Source organism: Anopheles nili, chromosome 3 (assembly GCF_943737925.1).
Source record: "Anopheles nili chromosome 3, idAnoNiliSN_F5_01, whole genome shotgun sequence".
NCBI classification, from domain to species: Eukaryota; Metazoa; Arthropoda; class Insecta; order Diptera; family Culicidae; genus Anopheles; species Anopheles nili.
In genome coordinates this window covers 29,105,105-29,120,502 of record NC_071292.1, presented here as the reverse complement: position 1 = coordinate 29,120,502, position 15,398 = coordinate 29,105,105, and the positions used below count along the sequence as shown (strand labels likewise).

The following is a 15,398-nucleotide window of genomic DNA, read 5'->3' as shown; positions in this document are numbered from 1 at the left end:
ACACGATTTGCGTCACCGTTGGTAATTTTTTGTTGAAATATGTGTTCATCCTCTAGTATTTAGATCTGTAGCTTTGAAACGATCATCAAATTAAAACGATCGCTGGTTTATCTAAGAGAAAATAATACCATAAGGTTTTTTATCAATATTTTAGCGTAATGCTAATTTATTTGTTGCTAACATCCGCATCAATTGATCCGAACTATTCAGCGATCGAACGATCGTAATATACAAATATCCTTGATCATTGCAATCCCTTTTTGAAATAAGTATATCTAAAGCACTATTTTGTTAAGCTTACCAACCCATCTCTACTACCAAATAGGAGGACCATTATCAACCCTCAGCTTCTTTGCAGCGATCGGTTTGCATCAATTAAGCCTATACCATTTCTTCTCGACAGCTGAGAGTAAAACAATGTTATTTTATAGAGAAATAATGTTTAATGCGTCCCGTAATGGGGCATTGATGTTGCCGTCCTCCATATTGGGGAGGAGTTGGCCTTTGTTCGTGTCCTTACAAAAGGGCGTCTCCGTCTTCGCAATTCCTAGTTTCGTTCGGTTATCTCCTCCGTCCCTAAGATGGGAAAACTTTTTTTTTATTTCGATTGATACAACTACTTGGGTTGACAGAAAAGTCACTCTTATGAAAGAAAATAAAGGTTTTGTAATCAACATTGCAATATATGCGTAGACGACTTTCTTAACAAAATTTAATGTTCGATTGGTCTTATAAAAACTGTTCAAGAAAATAAAAAAGAAATCATTCTACAGTTTTTAATCATGATATAATATTGTTAAGTCACGTAACGATAGCTATTTTTCCATTAACACAAATGACAAACAACCAATTATTGCCGGTTGCTTTCTGCTAATAATTTCTTCATCATGAAAGCCGTTCTCTGATCTACTCTTCTAGCCCACCTGGACACCGGTTCCCGTTCAGCCCGGCAAAAGATCGGCAACACTTTCGTTCTGACCTGATCTTAATCGTGACGATCCCGTTCCGAAAAGAGACGAGGGAGTTGGATCGCCAACACCGTCACATATATGGTAAGTGGGACCTGCGTGGCTGAGGCTCGGTGACTATTTCCCTCATCAGAGAGCACGCGACCGGGCTCTGCACTACAGATGGCGTTCCGGCATCCGAATTACGATCGTCGAGCTGGCGTCGATCACGCGCATGTGTTTTAAGCTCGCTTCCTGCCGTTTGAGATGGCTGCCAGCCAGGGATGGAAGCGACTGAAGCGAAGGAGACCATGAGCGTAAGCAGGCAAATGGCAGAGGTGTCAGCAATGGGCACAATGACAGAGTTGTCCATTTGCCGGAATTTCCGTAGAACGGAGTACACAAGGAACGAGATTGAACCGGTGACTTAAGGCTTAAAGATCACCGACGGTGAATGGGACAGCGAAAACGGGGTGGCCGATGTCCTGATCGGTTGAAACAAGTGAAACCCCGCATCTTCTGTTCTTCGGCGTAGGTTCAACTGTGACTTTCACACCGTGGCGAATAATTTTAGTATTAGTAAGTTCAGTATAATGTAATTTAAATTTCTGAATAACATTGGTATACATTGAATATTTCTGATCAGTAATTTGTCACAGAACAAAAGCTGCATTGCAAATATCTAAAGCAATTTTATTAAAACTGGTCATTTCTTGTTCGTTTATCTTAAGAAGTAAATCATATATTTTGCTAAAGAATTTAATATTTGAATTACTACTCGAAAATTTGAACTACATTTTTGAGAAAACAAAATCAACTCAAATGGAGTATAGCTTGTTCATATTTTTAGCAGATTTTCTAATAAAATGAGGTTGATGAAAAAAAAAAGAACTAAACTTTCTTAGAGAACTAAAATTTAGAATAATAAAATAAATTAAATCCTTTTCAGAATGACAGGAGTTATCCTCGCATTTTGTTCAAAAGCCCCTTCGGTCTAGTGATACACAACTTCCCTCCAGTGTAATGGTTGCTTCCTTCATCACCCACCTGGATGGGGTTGGCCGTCGCTTCGGGACGATCGTGACGCCGCTGTTCGGTTCTTGCGTGACCACACACGCGTGTGCGGACGTCGATGGCACTACGACTCGGTCCAACCGGCCTCTCCCTATGTACTCGCGCGCCCGCCTGCAAGCGTAGTTGTTTGCGAACGTTCTACGATTGGATTAGGGAGGTGGCTGGAAAGGAATGGGATCGGACACCGACATTCCCGGACTGCCACGATGAAGAAAGGAGAAGAAACTGGCTGCGGCAGTGCCAGGAAAGTACACGCTTCCCGGGCGGGACCGGAGGCCGGATGAATGGTTGGACGCACCAATACCAACCGTTGCGCGGCCGTGTCTATATAAGACGATCATCAATAAGCAGCCCGCATTACAGTTCAATTTCAAACGGTTTCGAGTCAATGTCACGGGCACGTCCGCGATGCGGCACATTTCCGACTCGCGCTCGATCGGTTGCTGAATATTCGGGGACAGTTTGAAAGCGAGCTAGTAGCAGCAGTCGCTGGACTAGCTCCTTGGTTCTTAGCGGCAGTGAATTATACATAATTTTGGTTCGCGGAAAATAAGTGCAATTTTCACAAGCAGTTGCTCATCGAACTAAAATCAGTTGCACGGTAAACCGCCAAAGTGCATAGTGAGTAGTTTAGTGAGCTAAAAAGGACGTGAAAAAGGTGCAAAGTGTCGCAATGGCATTAGTTCAGGTGATCGCAGTAGTATTCTGCGTGTCACTGATGGGTACTATCGGCGCTGCAAACGAGCAAGGAAATAAGGAAAACCCAAATGATGATTCTGTTGTGATTGAAGGTAACATGAGTAACGGAGCAGCGTGCCCGAACGAAATCTGCATTCGTGGATGGGGTTCGTCGCTTATTTTTGTATGGGAAACAACGAAAGACTTCAACGCGTGAACGCGGGTGAATTTAGCAGTGCTAACTAGATAATCGATGCATTTGCATGAGAAACCAACATTATTAGGTTGATATTGATGAATGTGAATGTTTTTTTCTTGTTGAATTTCCTTTAATCACGTTTCTTTTATTATGCATACTCAAAAAGTGAATAACTGACATTGGATTATTGCATGAGAAAATGAAATTAGGCAATTTACCATATGTTGTGAAATTTATCAAAGAAATTTCCATAGTTTACATCTTATTGTTTGTCCAACCATCTTTTAAAAAATAATATAATTATTGTTGTTATTGGCAGCCTCGTTTGAACTGAGGTATAAATGACTCCCGCTTGGTCCATTCAGTATGGACTTAAAACAAACTGCGTAGTTGTCGCTCTTGCTTGTGCCTGCTTACCACAGGAGCATTGAACCTGCACCACCCAAACAACGGTCACCTGTCAGGAACGAAGGCTTCCCGCTTCACTAATCACGATCAGTGGCTCTCTGCGTCCCTGCGGTGGGATACGTGACAAAGGTGTTGCAAAACGGCTCAACAAAGAAAATGCTGGAACCTGCTCGGGCTCCAATCGGGATGGGTTACTTCGCTTATTCGGCACTAAAAAAATGCCAATAAAGGTGCCATTTAACATTGACATTTTGTCTACCAGTTTGCGAGCTGCACTCCGAGCAGGAGGCTCCCAAACGGTTTGTTTCCCTTTTGGCGAGTGGAGTCGCAAGGTGGGTTGCTTCTGCCAGACAGGAGCGCACCGAGAACTGGTTCATATCACCGGTGCGTAGAAGGTCGAGGACACTCGGCATGCACGGCAGAAGAACAATTGCAAAAACCAAACCGGTAGGTACCGGTTTCGGGGAGGTATGATCTAAGTATATTTTCCTGAACCGTTTTCAGAACAGGTAGGGTGTGCAAAATGCTTACTGCTATTAGTACTGTAAAGCTGTTTTTCTATAATAATGTGAAAATCTGAAAGATCAGTGTCCGAAGGACGTGAAACACTGCGAGTCATCGTGAAACAATTTTCACATGCGGCAGAAATGTGTCGACTTCACTGAAAACAAACAAAAACAACCCTATTAAATCCGACCGAGCAAAATAGGACAGGGAAAGGACCGCGCGTGAACGGGAAAAGCGAGTCCATTGCTGCACCTTGCGAAATGTGTCACCATCGTGCCGTAGAGCCCATCTTACCCGATTCAACCCTATTCCGGCTGGGGGTTTGCTTCGGAAAGCAAACATGCTGCTTTCGATCACATGCGTAAATCGATCGAGCTGAAGTGTGGCTGGTGGCGATCGATCGGTTGAGGGGTATTTATTACTTTCCATGCGGTTCATAGGCAATTCCGATCAGGTACGCAGCGTCAAGAACCTCCGATGGTGTCGGTTGAATGACGCGTTGAGAGTTTTCGGACAGGGCAATGTGGCCACTGTTAGTCTACGCGGTTCGTCAACATGTTATTCGGTTGATAAAAAATGTGGGTTAAATTTAACTAAGCGTTGCGCAAAACAAAAACTTTTGTTATATTATATCCTGATTTTTAATGATTAAATACTCAGAAAACGCCTGAATCTATGCAATATAACACCTTTTGTGTTGAAGAAGCTGAACAAAACTGAAATGTATTTGTTGCATTTTTTCCTTAAAATCATACTTTCATCCCTCAAGGGTTTGTTTTCGCAATTTTCACGGAGCTCCATTGCAACATTAATTGAATGATAAACTTGCAAATAGCCCTGACTAATTACACCCTGGCTAATGGGTTAGTCTGGTCACAGTAGCCTTTAATTAAAGCCCATGCTTTTATGCCTCGTGCATTGGGATGTTGGCGTGATCGTGATTCTTTGGAGGTTTACTACCGGCTGGTAGCGCATAGCGTTGATCGATCCAGCCTGCTAGCGACTTTCAGCATAGCCAAAAGGATCGTAAAGACCAGCCCCATCGCACAATGGGCGATTGCTTGCGATCGTGGATCTTACCGCCGTATCTTGACCGAGTGCATTTTCTAGTCTTGGCTATGCTGCAACGATAGAGCCGATAGAGCATCGTAGCTATTGATATTCCGCCACGATCATCGTCGGCTCTGATTTATGCGCTAGAGCGCTGCTCGTTCCAAGTGCGACAGGATGTGCTGATGGAACGGACGGATGGTGGCTTCATTTCGCCAAGCTGCCCAGCCCCTCTATAGCAGAAAAGTACTGTTAGAGCGATCGCCAACATACCAAACCGCATCAAAGCAACGTGCTATGGACAATGCGGACGCTTTTAGCGTCTTCGTTTACGATCGCTGGTGCACGAACAAAGCTACCGTTTGTTCCTGTCGGGAAGCTCATTAGCGCCGATGGCCGAAGGGCGTGTTTGGTGCAGGAGATTTCTTTAGAAATCCAGTGGAGTGTGCAGAAAAAAATGACATAGTATACCGAGCGTCGTTTTGCGCCACGAAATGCATAGAAAAACATGGATCTCATGCATCATTGGCGCCAGGAGCAGAATGCTCCAACAGGTGGTGGGAAATATAAAACACATCAAAGCAACCGGTCGAAGAAAATCTAGGCCTTCTCTGTATCGACGTTTATCGAACTATTTTGAACTGTATGAAGCAATAAGCTTCTGATTTAATTGATGCATTTTGATTGTTTTTGCAGAATGATTTAGATAAGCTAGTGTAAATAATTTATTCCCCAAATTTATAATATAAAGCATAAACTTGTTTTAAACCAAGCTAATGCTATTTTTAGTGAATTGTGCTAAATAAAACTAGCATGTTATGTACAAATTAATCGTAGAAAAATCCTTATTACTCCTAGCTGCTTTTAGTTTGCATTAAAAGAACCAATACATTTCGCAAAAGTTTTGAAACATAATCTCCGCCTTGCCTCAAATTTATCAGCACACCGGAAAGGTTGTTGACCTCTCGAACGACCAATTTTTAGCTCCGACACGGCATCATTGCTAAGATCATGCGGTTTGACCGCATTACCGCCGTGAAGTTCCAGTTTTCGTTGATTCCTTATGTTTTAAACCCCTCTCTCGCCGAAGACGGGTTCGTGAATCACGGACGCTACCTCATCGCCGCAGGCCCGCATTTCCATTCAAACGCCACCCCTTTAGCCCTGCCGACGGACTTTTCGTTGGTCCCGCGACTTCGACCCCCGCGTGGTCGGTGAAGAAACGCATTCCCCGTTGATTGATATTTCGGGCCGTCCGATCGAACACAGCCACAGATCGATCATTTCTTCCGATCTGGCTGGAACCGCAACTAAAGCAAATCTGCCCTCGGTTTGTTTCTTTCACCGCCTCATCTCTGGCCACCGTCCGCGAAACCCACCGCACGCGCTGGTTTGATATGTAAATTTATTCAAATACCCCCCCATCAGAAGGTGTGAACGAACTTTCAAACAAAAATAAAAATCACAATCCAAATGGCGAGTGAGGGAAGAAAAGAAAAAATAAGGAAGGCAGATTCAAATATTTATCGAGTTAAAGCCCCACCCCTTCTGAGCCGCCCGTGGTTTTGGTGGTTTGTTTGTGTTCGATCGCCATTTTTTTTTACACCCGTTCGGGATTTTGCCGTTCTTTTTTGTAATCGCAATTGCATTTTTGAAGTAGTGTGTTTTTTCAATCTTACTCTCGAATCGGTTCGATGACGGCGATTTAATCGATGCCACGATGCAAAGGATCGTTGCAAACTGCGCGAAATTGAGGTTCCGGTCAAATGGTGATCGCGTTTGACAGTGATTTATGGCAAATTGCGCGATTGGTTGCATTCCTGTGGAACAGTAAACGAGTCAATTTGCCCTTTAAGCTCAATCATGCTTCACAATCTCCTCCACAGCCGAATATTGGGCACAACCACGGCAACCACGCCACATCTGGTTGAGTTCCGGCGTTTCCGGTGCCGATTGGAAGCAGGCGCTTGGTGACGGAAGTCCTTGTCTTACGGCGAAAGGACACCTTGGCTTCTGCACGTCGTTTCGCAAGTGCTATCCCTACTTTAAGGTGCCCGATCTGAGCGTTTGGGAGTCCTGGGTGCTTGGAAACTACGACACCTGCAGCTACTTCAACGAACAAGGCCGTCAAGCGTTTGGTGTGTGTTGCACCAACCCCATTACGCCACTTCCGATCGACACGAACCCCGTTGTGGAGGCCATACCAGGAGTCAATCTCCCGCCAGCTGCTGTCCCTATTCCGGGCGCTGCGGAACCAAACAAACCACCGAACAAGAACAACAACTATCCGAGTTGGCCACCGCCAATTCCGACGCACCCGCCAGACCACACTCCCGCCACTCATCCGCCGGCTTTCGGAGGACCAGCTCCACCGGCCACCACCGAGGCTTCCGCGGCCGTTTCCGAACCGACGCAACGTCCTACGACGACATGGCCCACTCGGCCACGGCCTCCGCAGGTACCGAATCAGCCTCCGGCACCGGTTCAGCCGGTTGGTGTGTGGCCACCACCGGTGCCAACGCATCCACCGCTCGAAATCTCAACCCTACCGCCCAGCTCAGGAGCAGGAGTCGCAGGAGACACGCTGAACGTCGGGTGTGGCGTGAAAAATGGTAATCCGGTAAGTCTCACAAAAATAATGGCTCTAATGAGCAGATTATTTATTTTAACCGATGGAGGAGAGCGTGATTTGTCATCTGAATTGGGCAAATACGCGCAGTCGAATGACGACAAAAGCGAGCACGATCGAAAGTTAAAGGATACGATCGCTTCTTATGCAGCTGACAGTGGGTGGCAAAAAAACCCTGGCTACTCAAAGCAAACTGCAACGAACAAAAAAAAAATAAGCGGAATTGATGAATCTCCTCGACATCACATAATTTACTCAACGGACTTTCGCGGGATTGTGACGTTAATTCGCGATCCTTGTTTGTGTCTCCCACATTCGACGGTCAAACGAAGTAGAATTGCAAGTAATAAGAATGTTGCTTCCCACCAGGACACGGAACGAATCGTCGGTGGTCACAACGCAGATCCGAACGAGTGGCCCTGGATCGCGGCACTCTTCAACAATGGACGCCAGTTCTGCGGCGGATCGCTTATCGACAACATCCACATCCTTACAGCGGCCCATTGTGTGGCACAGTAAGTGATCCTTTCGATGGAGGAGATACAAGGATAATTTTCTTTCCTGCTGTGGTAGGGAAAACTAATCTAATAGTTCCCTTTTTCCACTTCCAGTATGAGCTCCTACGACGTGGCACGTCTGTCAGTGAAGCTCGGCGATCACAACATCCGCTCGAACACGGAAGTGCAGCACGTGGAGCGGCGTGTCAAGCGGCTTGTTCGACATCGAGGCTTTGACTCACGAACACTGGTAAGTGGGCGCTTTTTGTTCCGGAAATGCGTCAGCTAGTGAAGATACTAAAAATCATCCCACTTCCTTTGCAGTACAACGACGTTGCGGTGCTTTCGATGGATCAACCGGTCTCGTTTACGAATCAGGTGCGCCCGATATGTTTGCCGGCAGCGGACAGCACCAGAGCTTACAATGGCCTTACGGCCACCGTCGTCGGATGGGGAAGCTTGAGAGAAAGTACGTACAGCGTGTAGAATCGGTGATTAGGTGCGACTTATAACACTTGTTCCCAATTTCGCAATTACAGATGGGCCACAGCCGGCGATCTTGCAGGAAGTGAATCTCCCGATCTGGACCAACAGCGAATGTCGAGTGAAGTATGGACCAGCGGCTCCCGGTGGCATCATCGATACGATGCTTTGCGCCGGCCAAGCGGCCAAGGATTCGTGCAGTGTACGTATTCAAACGCCTCACACGCCGGTGAACTCGAATGGGCAATCAAAAATTAACACCTTTTTACACACGCTAGGGCGATTCTGGTGGTCCGCTGATGGTGAACGACGGCAAGTGGACGCAGGTTGGCGTCGTATCCTGGGGCATCGGTTGTGGCAAAGGCCAGTATCCTGGCGTGTACACGCGCGTCACCTCTTTCCTGCCATGGATTAAGAAAAACATCATCGACGCCTAGAGACGAGCTTCCGCAAGGAGACACCATCCATCGAATGATTCCCGCACGGCGATCATTTTTGCCAAACTGCGCAAATTCCGATATAATTTTTTTTTACAAAAAATAAATAGCGACTGAACTGAAATGTGTTCGTGCCATTTTTCACTACACGAAGCGATCAGGGAGCTATTCTCAAGCGTTCTCAGCAATAATTAAATAACGGAGCTTGATGTAGTTTATTAAATCATTTATTTTGTCCTTTTCATCTTTCCTTCTGTGCCTGACACACGAAAGCTGCTCGCTTGTAGACTTGTAGTGTACTTTCTGTAGGAATTTTGGTTCATATATTACGTGATCTTCTCTCGCGTCTCCCCCCGAGAGAGATCACTCACAGTCACCCTTTTCGTTGGCTTTTCGCTTCCTATTTTTTAACCATCTTTCCTTCTTGTGTAATATATACTGCTTGTTGTGGTTGGTATGTTTTGTTTGTGTGCGTGTATATACGTATGTTATGTTTAGATTTCTTAAGTAAAAATGAACGTTTAAATATCATTGATTACCATTTAAAAATTGTTTATCGCGAACTTTGTTACGTTCGACTGCCGAAGGCGTTGATATTCAGTTAGACACTTTTTTGTAACAAGTTATGCTTACAACGTACGACTGTTTCTTTATCATCATGCCATCTGCTATTCTCTCGCGAACTGCACAATATTTCTCACTCACGGTTTATTCGTCCTTGCTGGTTCGTTAGTGCCCGGAAGGGAGTGAGTTGCAACGAATGGGTAGATGCAATTAGCTCGCTAATAAGATTAAAGCATATATTAATTGACACAACAAACACAAGCCACCATGCAAGAGCAGGTTTTACGTAAGAAAATATCACGATCACGGAAGTGTATTACATAAAAAGTTGCTATAATTTTCCTCAACTGTTGCGAGCCGGTGCCGAATTCGGCGAGGCGCAATTGCACATTAACGCACATCATATCATGTTTGCTAATACTTTACGAGAAATGAAGAACAAAACGGGCGAATAATAACAATACAAACTTGCGAACTGGTAAATAATAGTGCTCAGTGGTAGCACATTTAAAGTAAAGCAAGAGTTCGGTTGCAATAAATAACTATAACGAAAGGGATAACCAGGGCGAACCCACTTTAGGTAAGCTTTGAATACGACGGCGGTGAGAATTTTTTGCGCAGGAATTTTAAAATGTACAGTGGAAGACAAGAGACGAGCGTGATTACCAGCACCTTCCAAAGGAAATCCCACGACCAGATAAACTCCCAATCTGCAAAGAAGGAAACAGCAATTAAATGTTGTAACAGTTGCTACCACAAATATTGTACTCTTTGTCAACTTACCGAAATATTCGTGCAAAACGGCAAGAGATACTATGTAAAGCACTAGACTGAACAGTTCTGCTATAACCATCAATCTGAAATGGTAGGAGGAAGCATTAATGAGGAAATTTGGTTACTATGAGACCGTTACCCTTGACCATCGATACTCACTTGTGCCACGTGCGGATAGTTAAAGCCACCATAATCAGTTCCGTGAGGATCAGGGCCGAGAAACTGATAGCCACGATATGGATGAATTCATCCTCGAACAGTATCAACGCTCCGTACATGATAACGCCACCTGTAGCAGCATAAAACAAAATGCAATTAGTAGAGATTATGGTACGAAAAGTGGCGCTCAACGGATAGAATATTGTTTACCTTGGTAGATGCTAATTAGCACCCACATAAAGAACGTTTTGTAGCTCAAACTGCGGCCCTTCGACAGCTCCTTGTACAGCTCGGGATAGGTGATCGCGATGTTGGCGTTAATGTCCTGATCGAGTACAAGCGAAAACACCGGGAACATGGTGTAGAGCGTCGCGTAGCCTACCATCAGAAAGCCCTGGTAAAGGGCTACCGACGACAGGTAGAATACGGCTGAGAAGACAGCCTGCATCGTGGAAATGATTAGCCCACGGTGAATGACGAACTGTGACAGGGCGGCTGAGCGTTTGTAAGATCGACGTCCGTGCACGATCAGCAACCGAGCAATGTGAGAAAACTGCGGTATACTAAAGTCCCCAGCCAGGGAAGCCTGTTTGCCCTCTCGACCCTCGATGCCAATTCCGGCGTCCGCCTGCTGGATCATACTCACGTCGTTACCACCGTCACCGACGGCGCAGGTGCGCTTTTTCGAGTACTTTTGAATCAGCGAAACGACCTGTGCCTTCTGGGTGGGACTGCAACGGCAGCACACGACGGCCGGACATGCCGTAGCGAGTTCCATGAACTCTGGTTGGTAGTACTGCAAGCACACCTCGAGACTCTCGCCCGATACGACCAGCGCGCAGTCCTGCTTGCGCCGGAATTGGTTCAGCTCCAGATGTGCGTCCGTGCGTGTCAGAACGCTCTTCAACACGTGGATGCTCTGGTTGCGCCCGACTAGATGCGACGATTTGGCGATACACGTGGCCGTCTCGAGCTTGTCACCGGTAAGCATCCATATCTTAATGCCTGCATTCCGCAGCAACTCGAGCGTGGGCCGTACGCGATCCTGCAGCCGATCTTCGACGCCTGTTAGGCAGAGAAGTTCCATCTCTCGTTCGAGGCTTTCGATGACGGCCGCCACCTTTGTAACGCGATCGGCCACACTCACCTTGGCCGCGTTGTAGCGCATCACGAAATCGCTGTATTGCTCCTCGGTCAGCACCTTCTTGGCGACCACGAGCGTTCGAAGACCTTCGCGAGCCATATTGCCACTTTCCTCAGCGAGCCAGTCGTTGTATTGCACGATGCCAGACATAACGACGTCGGCCCCCTTCAGATAAAAGGTGATTTCCCCACCGTTCAGCTCGCGTACAATAATGCCCATTCGCTTGTTCTCGCTCGTGAAGGGGAACGTCTGCAGAATCTGGTACTTCATAAGGCCCGGCGTTCCGGCAGCGATAATAGAGTTCAACGACGTCACGCTGCCCCCGCTGGAGGGTGAATTGAGGTCGCTCTTCGAGTTCACCGATAGGCTCGTAACGGTCGTGTTGATGGAGGCGTTCTCGTTCATGCTGGAACCACGTGCTCCGTGGCTTTCCCGCGTCGTATCTCGGATCTGCAGCGTCATATGGTTGAGGTCACGCTGCACCAGCGTCAGTCCGACGGACTCTGTCCACTTGACTAGAGCGATCTCGTCCGGACTGGACGCTTGGTAGGTTTTCTCGGCGATGGGAGGTTTCACCACCGACGGTTCTCCGCCTTGGCTTTCCACGGAAATCGACCGAGACGGTGATTGCCTGCGTTCAGTTCCAGAAGCGGACGATAACGAACCACTTCCGCCACCGTTGCCGGTGCTTTCGTAAACCGGGGTCACGTTGTGGCACAACGCGAGCGCTTTGACTGATTCCCATATGCGCCAACCGTCTGGTTTACGCAAACGCGGTTGATAATCTACGGCACGATCCTCCGGTGATGCGTCGGCTGGCGTTGAAAGTGTACCGTACACGGATTGAATTGCGGCCGATACCATCGGGAAAGTGTCTCGTCCGTAGGCCGCAGTGCCGACGTGAATCTTCTTAAAGATCATTTCGTTTTGAGTAAGCGTACCAGTTTTGTCCGTCAGCAGGTACGACATGCGACCCAGCTCCTCTGGTATAGTTGTCGATCGCACGACCGTACCCTTGATTTCGTCGTCGTTCTGTATCTGCCACGAGTAAAACGCCTTGCCCATGTCCAGGTTTACGCGCAAGCTGATCGGAATGATGTACGAGAAGAGCAGCACGAAGCGAAACATGTACCGGTACCAGGGCCCGTTGAACCCCTTCAGGCACATCATGGCGAACGAGAGTCCGATCACGGCGCAGAACAGCACCTTCGTGAGATTGTTGATCTCCAAATCGAGCAGGCCCACCTTCGAGCGGGGCTGAGAATTGTTCATGACACTGCGCGTTTCGCTGCCGGTGTAAATGACGATTCCGACCGCCGTACCCGATGCAACGACCGTGTTTGCCCACAGCGTATTCTCCACATTCAATCCTTCATCCTCGGTTCCACCAAGCTGGAAGCATATGTATCAGTAACAACAAAATTCAGATAAAAGATCGATCAGTGGCGATGCAAACTCACCTTCGAATACGTTCCAATGAAGGTGTGGATATCTCTTTGTGGTTTTTCGACGTACAACGATGCGTTTACGGTCAGCAGCTCACCGTGCGAGGCAAGTTTTTGAGTCGCAGGCACGGCCAACCTCAATTTCCAGTCGGTCTCTCCGTCCAACATGTCAGTACGAACGAAAACGGCTCCACTCTTGTCGCTCGTCCGTAGCAATATCAAATCTGCCGGGACTCGTTCATCCTTTTCCACCATAATGATGTCACCAACACGCAGTTTTGACGATGATACGGACTCGGGTGGTTTGTCGGCGCTGACAAAGCGCTTGTACTTCTGCGAATTGACTTCTCGATCTCGTTTGTGCCGCCTAAGATCGTCGACCGCTTCACGGCAGATCGTGACGGCCAGCACGAACCCCAGAGGTCCCCAGTACGTGTACAGATACCCAATGCGGATCTCCGGTATGAACTGACTGACGGCCATGATGAGGAAGTACAGATTGAGGAAGAAACGGAACTGCTCGAACAGGACGAGCGGCAAAAATGTGAAGATGTTGTACTTCTGGTTCCGGATCTCGTTCGGCGGGAATTTTTCCGTCAATGGCCGACCGATGTAGATCGTCCGGGGTTTTAGCTCCTTTGAGGCGCACCATTTTCGCCAGGCCCAGCACCAACAGCTACAACATTAACATGAAGAATGGAATGGTAAGTGTTTTTGAAGGTATTAATTAAAATATTTTCAGAAATATACGTCAATCGTTGCTTTTAAAATCGATTATTTGTCATCGTATAATTTCAATTCCTTGAAAACAAACCACAAGGGAATAGATGTTGATATGTTTTTGCATCTCAATATGTGGGTAAACATGAAGCAAATGAAAACTTCACTTCCGCCTCCGATTGTGCAATCCGCTCATAAGCAATGGTTCGCCATTTGTCAGCTCGTGTTCCTGTTTTCCCCTCGAAATTACATTACATGCGATGACTCATCGTGCCACTTGAACAGCTTGAGTGCTGCTTCTATTCTGAGCGACTTCTGATAAGAAACCGTGACTCCATCCACAGATGTGTTCTTACAAAGGGCATTTTAGTACGAGCAATGCTACTAGCGAAAGAAGGAATGTATCGTCCGGATTGATTACCTGAACCAGCGGGTTTTGGGAGCCTTTTCGATGAGTGGTATCGTTTCCTTCGTGACCGGCGCGGATGGAATATTGTGCGGTGGTGCGTCCTCCATCGCGTCACGGATTACCTGTAGCTCATGAATTTTGGGAGCTTTTTCCTACCACCGGTGCCGTGTGAAAATGAGTAATATCGAGACGCTCTGACGCGTTCCGAGTGCGGGCACTTTTACGCGGTGCGATTAAAGCGATGTTACACACCATACGAGACACAATTTGCTGGGATTTTTTTCGCGAAACGCAATCACCAAAGTTGAAGGTGGATGACGTTTCTACGTTGGTTGGAACAACTGTCTCTTTTTGTTGACTGTTTTGCTTTTTCATCGTAAAGAACGGATCGAGCAGTTGTGTGTGTGACGTGAATAGTTGGGATTTCACGCACACCCATTGTGAGCCAGTTTGACAGAACGAAGCTGTTGGATACTTTGTTGTTTATAGGAATGTTTTGATTTTTTTGGGTGCCTTTCGATAGGGAAAAACGAACCACATTTTTTACAAACAAAAAAAATAGAAGCGTTGTGATAAGCAACGGCAACGGTTAGCTTTGCCACATGGAGGGAAGCAGTTTCGATAGACAATCATACTAAAAATTCTAGTTCAGATTCCCAGAAAGATTCTTAGAATCTTCTATTGCGTACCGCAAATTCCATATAGTTCCTGAGAGGTTTTACTCACCAGCACAATTTTTTCAGGAAGGTACCCAGCTTGAATGATTCCTGTCGACGGTTGCGAAATGATCGGCCGTTTAGACGAGTACTTCGATTTGCTGGTTCGATGAGCAGTTCGGTTTCAGAATCGCTGATTTCGAAGTCGCGCAGTTCAACATTCATCCTACGGAATGATGATTTGCGGAATCGACCTCTACCCGCTGTGCGATGATGCGTTTAGTTCAATAGTTCGGTTTATCGTATTGGTCACCAAACTGTATCCACTCGCAACATTTCCCACTTATTTTCACCCACAGTACCTGCAGACCAGCTGCCACTGCGAAGAAACCTGACCGGCTCCTCTACCAAGGGCGGATGGAACTGTTTCCGCTGCACCCAAATCCTGCATAGGACGTACACATTTCTGAGATTACTCTCGAGTAACTGCTCAATCACCGTTCCGAATCGTTGGTTAATCCAGGACTTCGAACGCTTTGCCCATCGAAATGTCCTTATCGCACTCTTATCTCGCACACAATAAAATGCTACTGCCTAGTACACACAATGTCACCAGCA

General features: G+C 46.7%; 2 protein-coding genes across 2 annotated transcripts; one reads left to right on the top strand and one right to left on the bottom strand.

The window, feature by feature from the left end:
- Positions 1-2,694: 2,694 nt before the first annotated feature.
- Positions 2,695-8,942, top strand: LOC128724009 (proclotting enzyme). Its single transcript, XM_053817775.1, has 7 exons — positions 2,695-2,812; positions 6,750-7,483; positions 7,862-8,007; positions 8,104-8,239; positions 8,314-8,458; positions 8,529-8,674; positions 8,751-8,942. The coding sequence occupies exons 1-7, from the start codon at positions 2,695-2,697 to the stop codon at positions 8,907-8,909; spliced, it is 1,584 nt and encodes a 527-aa protein (XP_053673750.1). The 3' UTR covers positions 8,910-8,942.
- Positions 8,943-9,149: 207 nt separating this feature from the next.
- Positions 9,150-14,231, bottom strand: LOC128724008 (probable phospholipid-transporting ATPase IIB). Its single transcript, XM_053817774.1, has 7 exons — positions 14,137-14,231; positions 13,011-13,671; positions 11,975-12,942; positions 10,617-11,827; positions 10,407-10,536; positions 10,257-10,330; positions 9,150-10,183 (listed from the first exon to the last, which is right to left on the bottom strand). Exons 1-7 carry the CDS (start codon positions 14,229-14,231, stop codon positions 10,050-10,052), a joined length of 3,273 nt encoding a protein of 1,090 aa, XP_053673749.1. The 3' UTR covers positions 9,150-10,049.
- Between the last annotated feature and the right edge of the window lie 1,167 nt (positions 14,232-15,398).